Consider the following 13,341-nt stretch of genomic DNA (forward strand, 5'->3'; position numbering starts at 1 on the left):
AGCAGGAGAGGAGAGTCCCGAGGGTCGTGTCAGGAAATTAGCAGGAGAAGAGAGTCCCGAGGGTCGTGTCAGGAAATTAGCAGGAGAGGAGAGTCCCGAGGGTCGTGTCAGGACATTAGCAGGAGAAGAGAGTCCCGAGGGTCCTATCAGGAAATTAGCAGGAGAGGAGAGTCCCGAGGGTCCTATCAGGACATTAGCAGGAGAGGAGAGTCCCGAGGGTCCTATCAGGACATTAGCAGGAGAGGAGAGTCCCGAGGGTCCTATCAGGACATTAGCAGGAGAGGAGAGTCCCGAGGGTCGTGTCAGGACATTAGCAGGAGAGGAGAGTCCCGAGGGTCCTATCAGGACATTAGCAGGAGAGGAGAGTCCCGAGGGTCCTATCAGGACATTAGCAGGAGAGGAGAGTCCCGAGGGTCCTATCAGGACATTAGCAGGAGAAGAGAGTCCCGAGGGTTGTGTCAGGACATTAGCAGGAGAGGAGAGTCCCGAGGGTCGTGTCAAGGCTCCGTACGGGGCGCCGGTAGAAGGTTCCTGGAACTACGCCGACGATATGAACCCTTACCCAAATAGAAAAGCTGACTACCCTGACAAAAGAGGGGGGCAATGTTTCGGGGGCCTCCCCCCCCCCCCCCAAAAAAATATCATTTTATCAAGAGTCGAAGGTGGCAAGAGGTGTCATAGTGCCCAGGCCGATTCCATCCTGCCGGACGCCACAGCATCGGCTGCTGGCGCGATATCAACGTGTAAATATATACAGCTTGTTCGGGGGGGAATTGGCCGGGATGTCAGCCTGATCTTTTATCTGAGTAACAGAGGATGTTGGTGGTATATTGCATAGCTTTTTTCTTCTGACCATTGTATTTTGAAACTGTTGTATGTAATACCTGCAGTCTACACTCACACTCAGACACACACTCACAGAGTTTCATATTCATCCACACACTCAGTCACACACAGACACACTCACTCACACTCAATCTCACAGTCACACACACTCACAGACTCATATTCATCCACACACTCACACACAGACACACACTCTCACAGAGTCACTCACAATCACTCAATCTCACAGTCACATACACTCACAGACTCATATTCATCCACACACTCACTCCCACACACTCACACACAGACACAAAGTCACTCACATTCACTCAATCTCACAGAGTCACACACACTCACCGACTCTCATATTCATCCACACACTCACTCACACACAGACACACACTCTCACACAGTCACTCACAATCACTCAATTTCACAGTCACACACACTCGCAGACTCATATTCATCCACACACTCACTCTCACACACTCACACACAGACAGACACTCACTCACACTCACTCAATCTCACAGAGTCACACACACTCACAGACTCATATTCATCCACACACTCACTCACACACAAACAAACACTCTCACACACTCACTCACAATCACTCATTCTCACAGTCACACACACTCACAGACTCATATTCATCCACACACTCACTCTCACACACTCACACACAGACACAGTCACTCACACTCACTCAATCTCACAGAGTCACACACACTCACACTCTCATATTCATCCACACACTCACTCTCACACACTCACACACAGACACTCACACTTACTCAATCTCACAGAGTCACACACACTCACAGACTCATATTCATCCGCACACTCACTCTCACACACACACACACAGACACAAAGTCACTCACACTCACTCAATCTCAGTCACACACACTCACAGACTCTCATATTCATCCACACATGGTCGCACACATACAGAGACACATTCACTCTCTCACACACACAGACACACTCACTCTCACACAGTCACTCACACTCACTCTCACAGAGTCGCACACACTCACAAACTCTTTGTATGACGGGCCATTTATCATTTTGTTCGTTAATATTGACGAGGACCAGGTTTATCTTGGGGATGGGGGGGGAGGGGAAAGAAAATATTCCGGACCCTTGAAAGATGGCGGCATCCATGAGATGACTGCTAATTAAAGCTTTTTTAATGTGGGCCCTGGCAGGACGGGGACCGTCCTGCCTTTGACATCCATCGTGCTACTTACTGGCTGCATTAACGCGCATTGCAAGCCAGTCCTGAACTAAAACCATTGGCTGTTGGAGGAGAGTGCAGTCACTGTTGCACTCGCCAGTGCAAGGGTTAAATAATGGGTTTCCCCATCACCAGTATTATCATCGATAAGAGGTGCCAGTATCTACATTGTGGCACTTCCCATCTGCATTCTGAGCGGTCACACCCTCGAGCTGTGTGTAACCAGGGACATATCCCTGGTCAAACGGAGCGGGATATGCACGGAGCACCTCTGCGAATCCAGCAGAGAGATAGTTAATTGCAGCCACTCAATTAACCAGTCTCCACCTGGACTAAGGAGAGCGCAGTTAAAAGCTTCCTGTGAGACACAGGAGAGAGGTATTCCTTAGCTCCCATTTGGGCTGACAGAAGGAGAAGGGGGGGGGGCTGCAGAGAATTTCCTTCGCCCACAACTGGGCTGACCTGAGGAATAGGTGATGCCTGGATGCACACAGGAGGACTGTATGCTGACAGCAAAGGCAAGGGGACAAGACTTCTCCATACCCGGACGCAGACATTTCCATAGCACACAAGGATGCGGACCTAGGAGAGCAGACAGGCTTCCCCTACAGCTACAACAACACAAACAGATAAGAGACTCTCTTGTTGGACTGGTGTGTGTGTGTGTGTGTGTGTGTGTGTGTGTGTGTGTGTGTGTGTGTGTGTGTGTGTGTGTGTGTGTGTGTGTGTGTGTGTGTGTGTGTGTGTGTGTGTGTGTGTGTGTGTGTGTGTGTGTGTGTGTGTATAGGTTGGTACCTATTCTGCTGTATCCTTCTTTGGCTGATCTGCTTCTGGGCCTCGGGCCTTTTCTTCATGTTACCAGTCTTGTGAGCACTTGACTTCTGACTGGAGAGCAGTAGCAGCCAAGTTATGTACTCGTTGGCAAGGCATGGCACAAAGGGCGTGGGCATGCCCACAGCCAGGTAATGTACTCATTGGCAAGGCATGGCACAAAGGGCGTGGGCATGCCCACAGCCAGGTAATGTACTCATTGGCAAGGCATGGCACAAAGGGCGTGGGCATGCCCACAGCCAGGTAATGTACTCATTGGCAAGGCATGGCACAAAGGGCGTGGGCATGCCCACAGCCAGGTAATGTACTCATTGGCAAGGCATGGCACAAAGGGCGTGGGCATGCCCACAGCCAGGTAATGTACTCATTGGCAAGGCATGGCACAAAGGGCGTGGGCATGCCCACAGCCAGGTAATGTACTCATTGGCAAGGCATGGCACAAAGGGCGTGGGCATGCCCACAGCCAGGTAATGTACTCATTGGCAAGGCATGGCACAAAGGGCGTGGGCATGCCCACAGCCAGGTAATGTACTCATTGGCAAGGCATGGCACAAAGGGCGTGGGCATGCCCACAGCCAGGTAATGTACTCATTGGCAAGGCATGGCACAAAGGGCGTGGGCATGCCCACAGCCAGGTAATGTACTCATTGGCAAGGCATGGCACAAAGGGCGTGGGCATGCCCACAGCCAGGTAATGTACTCATTGGCAAGGCATGGCACAAAGGGCGTGGGCATGCCCACAGCCAGGTAATGTACTCATTGGCAAGGCATGGCACAAAGGGCGTGGGCATGCCCACAGCCAGGTAATGTACTCATTGGCAAGGCATGGCACAAAGGGCGTGGGCATGCCCACAGCCAAGTTATGTACTCGTTGGCAAGGCATGGCACAAAGGGCGTGGGCATGCCCACAGCCAGGTAATGTACTCATTGGCAAGGCATGGCACAAAGGGCGTGGGCATGCCCACAGCCAGGTAATGTACTCATTGGCAAGGCATGGCACAAAGGGCGTGGGCATGCCCACAGCCAGGTAATGTACTCATTGGCAAGGCATGGCACAAAGGGCGTGGGCATGCCCCCCTTGTCACGATTTCTGCCTTCTCTCCTTTTGATTTTTAGGATTTCATTCCAAGTTGTTTATCTAGCTTTTCAGGTTCCCACTGATGCCCATCAGCGTAGCCAGCCGTGTCACAGCACACCAAGCACCGTGGCAGCCGTGTCACAGCACACCAAGCACCGTGGCAGCCGTGTCACAGCACACCAAGCACCGTGGCAGCCGTGTCACAGCACACCAAGCACCGTGGCAGCCGTGTCACAGCACACCAAGCACCGTGGCAGCCGTGTCACAGCACACCAAGCACCGTGGCAGCCGTGTCACAGCACACCAAGCACCGTGGCAGCCGTGTCACAGCACACCAAGCACCGTGGCAGCCGTGTCACAGCACACCAAGCACCGTGGCAGCCGTGTCACAGCACACCAAGCACCGTGGCAGCCGTGTCACAGCACACCAAGCACCGTGGCAGCCGTGTCACAGCACACCAAGCACCGTGGCAGCCGTGTCACAGCACACCAAGCACCGTGGCAGCCGTGTCACAGCACACCAAGCACCGTGGCAGCCGTGTCACAGCACACCAAGCACCGTGGCAGCCGTGTCACAGCACACCAAGCACCTCGGCTGCAGGAACGGGCTGTGCAGGTCCATTCCAACACCGTATTATTACTGTACGTCAACTACAGAGATAAATGAGAAAACCTCTGATTTACTATAGATCATAAGAGCCGGGCAGAGCTTATTCTCTTTGGCTACAATCGTCACCGCAAGTAATATCAGGGGGTTCTTAACACGGAAAGGACATTTCAATGGAAGTGTTGCCTTCAGTAATTGAGACTCCGTTGATGTCTGAGTGCTCCGATGAGTGAAGGGCTGTGAGACTCACTGAGAATGAGCGAGACCCAAAGAGGGGTCTTCTAACAAATCAACAAGGCGTTGGAAGAGAGCATTATGTTGGTTTTGGTAAGAGATCGTGATATTAAATAGATTGGTACCTCTTCTGCTGACACGTATCTTTCTTCTATGGCTCCTGCGGCTGATCTGCTTCTGGACCTCGCCTCCGGCTACTTTTGGGCCATTTTCTTGGTGTTGACCAGTCTTGTAGCAGGTGACTTCTGACTTCTGAGGGCACCAACAGCCAGGTGATATACTCATTGGCATTATGACACCACGTGACCTCATTGCCTACACCCCACTTTGTGATGCCATAATATGGCAAGTAAGTGGCAATTAGGACCTTGGGTGACCTCATGTCCCCAATCCAACGTTGCACATGCCTTAATATGGACATATAGGTGTGGCCAGGCGTGGCCCAAAGGTGTGGCACTTCTCTGTTGCTCATATATTAAATGTCTGTTTCTAACATCATTTTTTTCGCCCTTTTCTGGAATGTTTTTGCCGGGGGGGGGCTCAACTCCACCGTCCTCCAGACCCCCCAACAGGACACATTTGAAGGTTATCTAAGCTTCAGCACAGGTGAGAGGAGGAGAGGATGAATTGGCGTTGGCTCGGGAAGGGAGGAACGCGCTTGGTTGATCTGACACCCGGCTCCGGACGAGGCGCCAGCAGAATGTCAGGTGAAACCGGATGTTATTTTGCTACACCTCGGGGGGGGTGGGGGGGAGGAAACGACCTAGTCAACACCAAAACAATAGAGGTGATTTATGGGTCACAACAGAAATGCGCCCGCCTGGAGGCGCTGTGGAGCGAGGTCGCGGTCATTTGGTCCGAAATTATCCCACCGCGGATTTGGAGGGGGCCGGGGGAAATGGATCGGGAAGGAGAAGGCTAGGATAACGGTAAATAATGCCATGGGCAAAATTCATCTTCTCTTGTGGCGGTAAAACTCTGCGGCACAGAGAGACTGACGCCAAGGACGACAGCTGGCACCGGAGGGGCGGCGTGCATCTGTCGCCAAAGGGTTTGGAGGTGTTCCTGAGTAACGTCAAGGGGAGTTTGCGGGAAGAATTAAGGTCAGAGGTCGCAGCTTTGGGTGGACGTGTGGGCCCCAGGGTGGCCAGGGCCCGGCGGAGGGGCCTCCAGGTGGCGGAGCTGCCGCGCCAGCCAAGCTCAGGAGACGGAGAACGGGTGAGGACTTTAGGGATCCGGCCTTCAGCTGGAGCCCCTAGAACAGCTCGGCAGGCTGGAGGCGCCGGCTTTGGGGCCGGGCCTAAGCCTGACCCTAGGGGCGGGAGGGGGAGGGAAAGTAACCCAACATCGGCTGATAAGGATCTCCCTTCCCATTTTACGGTGCTTTGGGCGGTGGGAGGGAGCGCGGCCAATTGCTGGCTGCTGGGCAAGGATCTCCTCCCCATTTCGCATAGAGCATGCTGGGTGGGTAGGCTGGCGGACAGGTTGGTGGGCAGGCTGGCGGGCAGGATGGTGGGCTGGCTCGTGTGCAGGTTGGCGGGCAGGATGGTGGGCAGGATGGCGGGCAGGATGGCGGGCAGGCTGGTGGGCTGGCTCGTGTGCAGGTTGGCGGGCAGGATGGTGGGCAGGATGGTGGGCAGGCTGGTGGGCGGGTAGGCTGGTGGGCAGGATGGCGGGCAGGCTGGAGGACAGGATGGCGGGCAGGATGGCGGGCAGGCTGGCGGGCAGGATGGTGGGCAGGCTGGCGGGCGGGCAGGATGGTGGGCAAGATGGTGGGCAGGATGGTGGGCAGGCTGGCGGGCAGGCTGGCGGGCAGGATGGTGGGCAGGATGGTGGGCAGGCTGGTGGGCGGGTAGGCTGGTGGGCAGGATGGCGGGCAGGCTGGAGGACAGGATGGCGGGCAGGATGGCGGGCAGGCTGGCGGGCAGGATGGTGGGCAGGCTGGCGGGCGGGCAGGATGGTGGGCAAGATGGTGGGCAGGATGGTGGGCAGGCTGGTGGGCAGGCTGGCGGGTTCGTGGGCAGGCTGGCGGGCAGGCAGGCGGGCAGGATGGCGGGCAGGCTGGCGGGCAGGATGGCGGGCAGGATGGTGGGCAGGCTGGCGGGCAGGATGGTGGGCAGGCTGGTGGGCAGGATGGTGGGTAGGCTGGCGGGCAGGCTGGCGGACAGGTTGGCGGGTAGGCTGGGCGGGCAGGCTGGCGGACAGGTTGGTGGGCAGGCTGGCGGGCGGGTAGGCTGGTGGGATGGCGGGCAGGCTGGCGGGCAAGCTGGTGGGCTGGTGGGCAGGCTGGCGGGCAAGCTGGTGGGCTGGTGGGCAGGCTGGTGGGCTGGTGGGCAGGTTGGTGGGCAGGCTGGTGGGTGGGCTGGCGGGCTGGCTGGCGGGCAGGCTGGCGGGATGGCGGGCAGGATGGCGGGCAGGATGGCGGGCAGGATGGTGGGCAGGATGGCGGGCAGGCTGGCGGGCAGGATGGCGGGCAGGCTGGCGGGCAGGATGGCACACACCTCTCTCTGCACACACATACACACACACGTGTCTGCACACACACACACATCTCGCTGCACACACACACATCGCTCTGCACACACACATTGTTCTGCACACGCACATCTCTCTGCACACACACACACCTCTGCACACACATTGCTCTGCACACACACCGCTCTGCACATACACACACACACACCTCTGCACACACATCGCTCTGCACACACACATCGCTCTGCACACACACACCGCTCTGCACACACACACCGCTCTGCACACACACACCGCTCTGCACACACACACCGCTCTGCACACACACATCGCTCTGCACACACATCGCTCTGCACACACACCGCTCTGCGCACACACACACACCTCTCCACACACATCACTCTGCACACACACATCGCTCTGCACACACACATCGCTCTCCACACACACATCGCTCTGCACACACACATCGCTCTGCACACACACACCGCTCTGCACACACACACACACAGACACCTCTGCACACACATCGCTCTGCACACACACATCGCTCTGCACACACACAGACATTGCTCTGCACACACATCGTTCTGCACACACACACACACACACACACCTCTGCACACACAGCGCTCTGCACACACACATCGCTCTGCACACACACAGACATTGCTCTGCACACACATCGTTCTGCACACACACACACACACACACATCATTCTGCATGGCCTCCCTCCCCCTCCTCTCACACGCTGCCTTTTGTAGTTATTCTCACAGCCTGAGGGGGAGGTGGGGGGGTTGGGGGGGAATCTGGGACAGGGAGGGGAGGGGAGGAGGGGTGGAAGGGGTATTTAAGTGAAAACTGTCACTATACTGTCACATCACTTCACTAAGCAACAGAGCAGAGAGGTGAGATGGGGTTCTTATAACAGGGGTGTTCTTATAATAAGGGGGTGTTCTTATAACAGGTGAGTTCTTATAACAGGGGTGTCCTTGTAATAATGGGGTGTTCTTATTACAGGTGAGTTCTTATAACAGGGGTTGCTCTTATAATAAGGGGGTGTTCTTGTAACGGGGTGCTCTTATAATAAGGGGGTGTTCTTATAACAGGTAAGTTCTTATAACAGGTGAGTTCTTATAACAGGGGGTGTTCTTATTGCAGGTGAGTTCCTATAACAGGGGGTGTTCTTATAACGGGTGTTCTTATAATAAGGGGGTGTTCTTATAACGGGTGTTCTTATAATAAGGGGGTGTTCTTATAACGAGTGTTCTTATAATGAAGGGGTGTTGTTATAATAAGGGGGTGTTCTTATAACGGGTGTTCATATAATAAGGGGGTGTTCTTATAACGGGTGTTCTTATAATAAGGGGGTGTTCTTATAACAGGTGTTCATATAATAAAGGGGTGTTCTTATAACGGGTGTTCTTATAACAGGTGTTCTTATAATAAGGGGGTGTTCTTATAACAGGTGTTCTTATAATAAAGGGGTGTTCTTATAACGGGTGTTCTTATAATATGGGGGTGTTCTTATAATAAGGGGGGTGTTCTTATAACGGGTGTTCATATAATAAGGGGGTGTTCTTATAACGGGTGTTCTTATAATATGGGGGTGTTCTTATAATAAGGGGGGTGTTCTTATAACGGGTGTTCTTATAATAAGGGGGGTGTTCTTATAAAGGGTGTTCTTATAATAAGGGGGTGTTCTTATAACGGGTGTTCTTATAATAAGGGGGTGTTCTTATAACGGGTGTTCTTATAATAAGGGGGTGTTCTTATAACGGGTGTTCTTATAATATGGGGGTGTTCTTATAATAAGGGGGGTGTTCTTATAACGGGTGTTCTTATAATAAGGGGGGTGTTCTTATAAAGTGTGTTCTTATAATAAGGGGGTGTTCTTATAACGGTGTTCTTATAATAAGGGGGGTGTTCTTATAACGGGTGTTCTTATAATAAGGGGGGTGTTCTTATAACGGGTGTTCTCATAATAAGGGGGTGTTCTTATAATGGGTGTTCTTATAATAAGGGGGTGTTCTTATAACGGGTGTTCTTATAATAAGGGGGTGTTCTTATAACTGGTGTTCTTATAATAAGGGGGGTGTTCTTATAACGGGTGTTCTTATAATAAGGGGGTGTTCTCATAACAGGTGTTCTTATAATAAGGGGGTGTTCTTATAATGGGTGTTCTTATAATAAGGGGGTGTTCTTATAATAAGGGGGTGTTCTTATAACAGGTGTTCTTATAATAAGGGGGTGTTCTTATAACGGGTGTTCTTATAATAAGGGGGGTGTTCTTATAACAGGTGTTCTTATAATAAGGGGGTGTTCTTATAACGGGTGTTCTTATAATAAGGGGGGTGTTCTTATAATAAGGGGGGTGTTCTTATAACGGGTGTTCTTATAATAAGGGGGGTGTTCTTATAACGGGTGTTCTTATAATACAGGGGTGTTCTTATAACGGGTGTTCTTATAATATGGGAGTGTTCTTATAATATGGGGGTGTTCTTATAATAAGGGGGTGTTCTTATAACGGGTGTTCTTATAATAAGGGGGGTGTTCTTATAACGGGTGTTCTTATAATAAGGGGGTGTTCTTATAACAGGTGTTCTTATAATAAGGGGGTGTTCTTATAACGAGGTGTTCTTATAATAAGGGGTGTTCTTATAATAAGGGGGTGTTCTTATAACAGGTGTTCTTATAATAAAGGGGTGTTCTTATAACAGGTGTTCTTATAATATGGGGGTGTTCTTATAATAAGGGGGTGTTCTTATAATGGGTGTTCTTATAATAAGGGGTGTTCTTATAATGGGTGTTCTTATAATAAGGGGGTGTTCTTATAACGGGTGTTCTTATAATAAGGGGGTGTTCTTATAACAGGTGTTCTTATAATAAGGGGGTGTTCTTATAACGGGTGTTCTTATAATAAGGGGGTGTTCTTATAACGGGTGTTCTTATAATAAGGGGGAGTTGTTATAATAAAGGGGTGTTCTTATAACGGGTGTTTTTATAATAAGGGGGTGTTCTTATAACGGGTGTTTTTATAATAAGGGGGTGTTCTTATAATGGGTGTTCTTATAATAAGGGGGTGTTCTTATAACGGGTGTTTTTATAATAAGGGGGTTTTCTTATAACGGGTGTTTTTATAATAAGGGGGTGTTCTTATAATGGGTGTTCTTATAATAAGGGGGTGTTCTTATAATGGGTGTTCTTATAATAAGGGGGTGTTCTTATAATAAGGGGGTGTTCTTATAACGGGTGTTCTTATAATAAGGGGGTGTTCTTATAACGGGTGTTTTTATAAGAAGGGGGTGTTCTTATAACGGGTGTTTTTATAATAAGGGGGTGTTCTTATAATGGGTGTTCTTATAATAAGGGGGTGTTCTTATAACAGGTGTTCTTATAATAAAGGGGTGTTGTTATAATAAGGGTGAGTTCTTATAACGGGGTGTTATTTTAATAAAGTGATGTTCTTATAAAGTGGTGTTCTTATAAGAAGTCTCCCTGTTATAAGAACATCCTGTTATAAGAACCCCCTCTGTTATAATAACTCCCCCTATTATAAGAACACCCCCTTATTATAATAACTCCCCCTATTATAAGAACACCCCCTAATTATAATAACATCTCCTTATTATAATAACTCCCCCTATTATAAGAACACCCCCTAATTATAAGAATTACCCCTGTTATAAGAAGACCCCCTTATTATCTATTAATAATTAATCTATTAATAATTATTATCTTAGTATCTAAGGGGGGCTCTTATAATTGGGATGTCTTATAACAGGGGGTGTTTTTATAACATGGGGGGTTCTTATAACAGGGGGTGTTGGTATAATAAGGGAGGAGGTCTTATTATTATAAGGGGGGCTCTTATAATGGGGTGTTTGTAGAAGAGTCAGCGTTCTTATCACGGGATGTGTTCTTATAACAGGGGGAGTTCCTTTAATAAGGTGTGTGTTCTTATAACAGGGTCTCATTTATTACTGGACGGTGTCGAAAAACAGGCGCGTCCGGTTTTGTCCCGGATACATGGCAACGCCAGCTCTAGGTAGTCAGATATTTCAGCGGTTAGGTTTCTTATGTCATTGTGTGTGTCTGTGTCTAGGTGTGTGTCTGTGTCAGTCAGTGTGTGTGTGTGTTTATTTCTGTGTCTAGGTGTGTGTCTGTGTCAGTGTCAGTCAGTCGCAGTGTCTCTGTGTGTCTGTGTCTAGGTGTGTGTCTGTGTTAGTCAGTGTGTGTGTCTGTGTCAGTCAGTGTGTGTGTGTTTATTTCTGTGTCTAGGTGTGTGTCTGTGTCAGTCAGTGTGTGTGTGTTTATTTCTGTGTCTAGGTGTGTGTCTGTGTCAGTCAGTGTGTGTGTCTGGGTCTAGGTGTGTGTCTGTGTCAGTCAGTGTGTGTGTGTTTATTTCTGTGTCTGTGTGGTGTGTGTCTGTGTCAGTGTCAGTCAGTCGCAGTGTCTCTGTGTGTCTGTGTATAGGTGTGTGTCTGTGTTAGTCAGTGTGTGTGTGTGTGTGTGTTTATTTCTGGGTCTAGGTGTGTGTCTGTGTCAGTCAGTGTGTGTGTGTCTGGGTCTAGGTGTGTGTCTGTGTCAGTCAGTGTGTGTGTCTGGGTCTAGGTGTGTGTCTGTGTCAGTCAGTGTGTGTGTCTGTGTCTAGGTGTGTGTCTGTGTCAGTCAGTGTGTGTGTGTTTATTTCTGTGTCTGTGTGGTGTGTGTCTGTGTCAGTGTCAGTCAGTCGCAGTGTCTCTGTGTGTCTGTGTATAGGTGTGTGTCTGTGTTAGTCAGTGTGTGTGTGTGTGTGTGTGTGTGTGTGTGTGTGTGTGTGTGTGTGTGTGTTTATTTCTGTGTATAGGTGTGTGTCTATGTCAGTCAGTGTCAGTGTCTCTGTGTGTCTGGGTCTAGGTGTGTCTGTGTCTAGGTGTGTGTCTGTGTCAGTCAGTGTGTGTGTGTCTGGGTCTAGGTGTGTGTCTGTGTCAGTCAGTGTGGGTGTGTCTGGGTCTAGGTGTGTGTCTGTGTCAGTCAGTGTGTGTGTGTCTGGGTCTAGGTGTGTGTGTGTCAGTCAGTGTGTGTGTGTCTGGGTCTAGGTGTGTGTCTGTGTCAGTCAGTGTGTGTGTGTCTGGGTCTAGGTGTGTGTCTGTGTCAGTCAGTGTGGGTGTGTCTGTGTCTAGGTGTGTGTCTGTGTCAGTCAGTGTGTGTGTGTCTGGGTCTAGGTGTGTGTGTGTCAGTCAGTGTGTGTGTGTCTGGGTCTAGGTGTGTGTCTGTGTCAGTCAGTGTGTGTGTGTCTGGGTCTAGGTGTGTGTCTGTGTCAGTCAGTGTGTGTGTGTCTGGGTCTAGGTGTGTGTGTGTCAGTCAGTGTGTGTGTGTCTGGGTCTAGGTGTGTGTCTGTGTCAGTCAGTGTGTGTGTGTCTGTGTCTAGGTGTGTGTCTGTGTCAGTCAGTGTGTGTGTATCTGTGTCTAGGTGTGTGTCTGTGTCAGTCAGTGTGTGTGTGTCTGTGTCTAGGTGTGTGTCTGTGTCAGTGTGTGTGTGTGTGTGTGTGTGTTTATTTCTTTGTCTAGGTGTGTGTCTGTGTCAGTCAGTGTATGTGTGTGTTTATTTCTTTGTCTAGGTGTGTGTCTGTGTCAGTCAGTGTGTGTGTGTTTATTTCTTTGTCTAGGTGTGTGTCTGTGACAGTCAGTGTGTGTGTGTGTGTGTTTATTTCTTTGTCTAGGTGTGTGTCTGTGTCAGTGTCAGTCAGTCGCAGTGTCTCTGTGTGTCTGTGTATAGGTGTGTGTCTGTGTTAGTCAGTGTGTGTGTCTGTGTTTATTTCTGTGTCTAGGTGTGTGTCTGTGTCAGTCAGTGTCATTGTCTCTGTGTGTCTGGGTCTAGGTGTGTCTGTGTCTAGGTGTGTGTCTGTGTCAGTCAGTGTGTGTGTGTGTGTGTGTGGGTCTAGGTGTGTGTCTGTGTCAGTCAGTGTGTGTGTGTGTCTGGGTCTAGGTGTGTGTCTGTGTCAGTCAGTGTGTGTGTGTGTGTGTGTCTGCGTCTAGGTGTGTGTCTGTGTCAGTCAGTG

The 13,341-nt window shown here is 50.5% G+C and overlaps 1 protein-coding gene across 1 annotated transcript in view; it reads right to left on the bottom strand.

Moving 5' to 3' along the window:
- Positions 1-5,925: 5,925 nt before the first annotated feature.
- Positions 5,926-13,341, bottom strand: part of CC2D1A (coiled-coil and C2 domain containing 1A) — a 57,053-nt gene continuing 49,637 nt past the window's right edge. Inside the window, 2 exon segments of the mRNA XM_075577852.1 lie at positions 5,926-6,003; positions 6,201-7,275. Of these exon segments, the coding sequence (XP_075433967.1) occupies positions 5,926-6,003; positions 6,201-7,275 (1,153 nt within the window).

The sequence above is a fragment of the Ascaphus truei genome, chromosome 20 (genome assembly GCF_040206685.1).
Source record: "Ascaphus truei isolate aAscTru1 chromosome 20, aAscTru1.hap1, whole genome shotgun sequence".
Classification (NCBI taxonomy): Eukaryota; Metazoa; Chordata; class Amphibia; order Anura; family Ascaphidae; genus Ascaphus; species Ascaphus truei.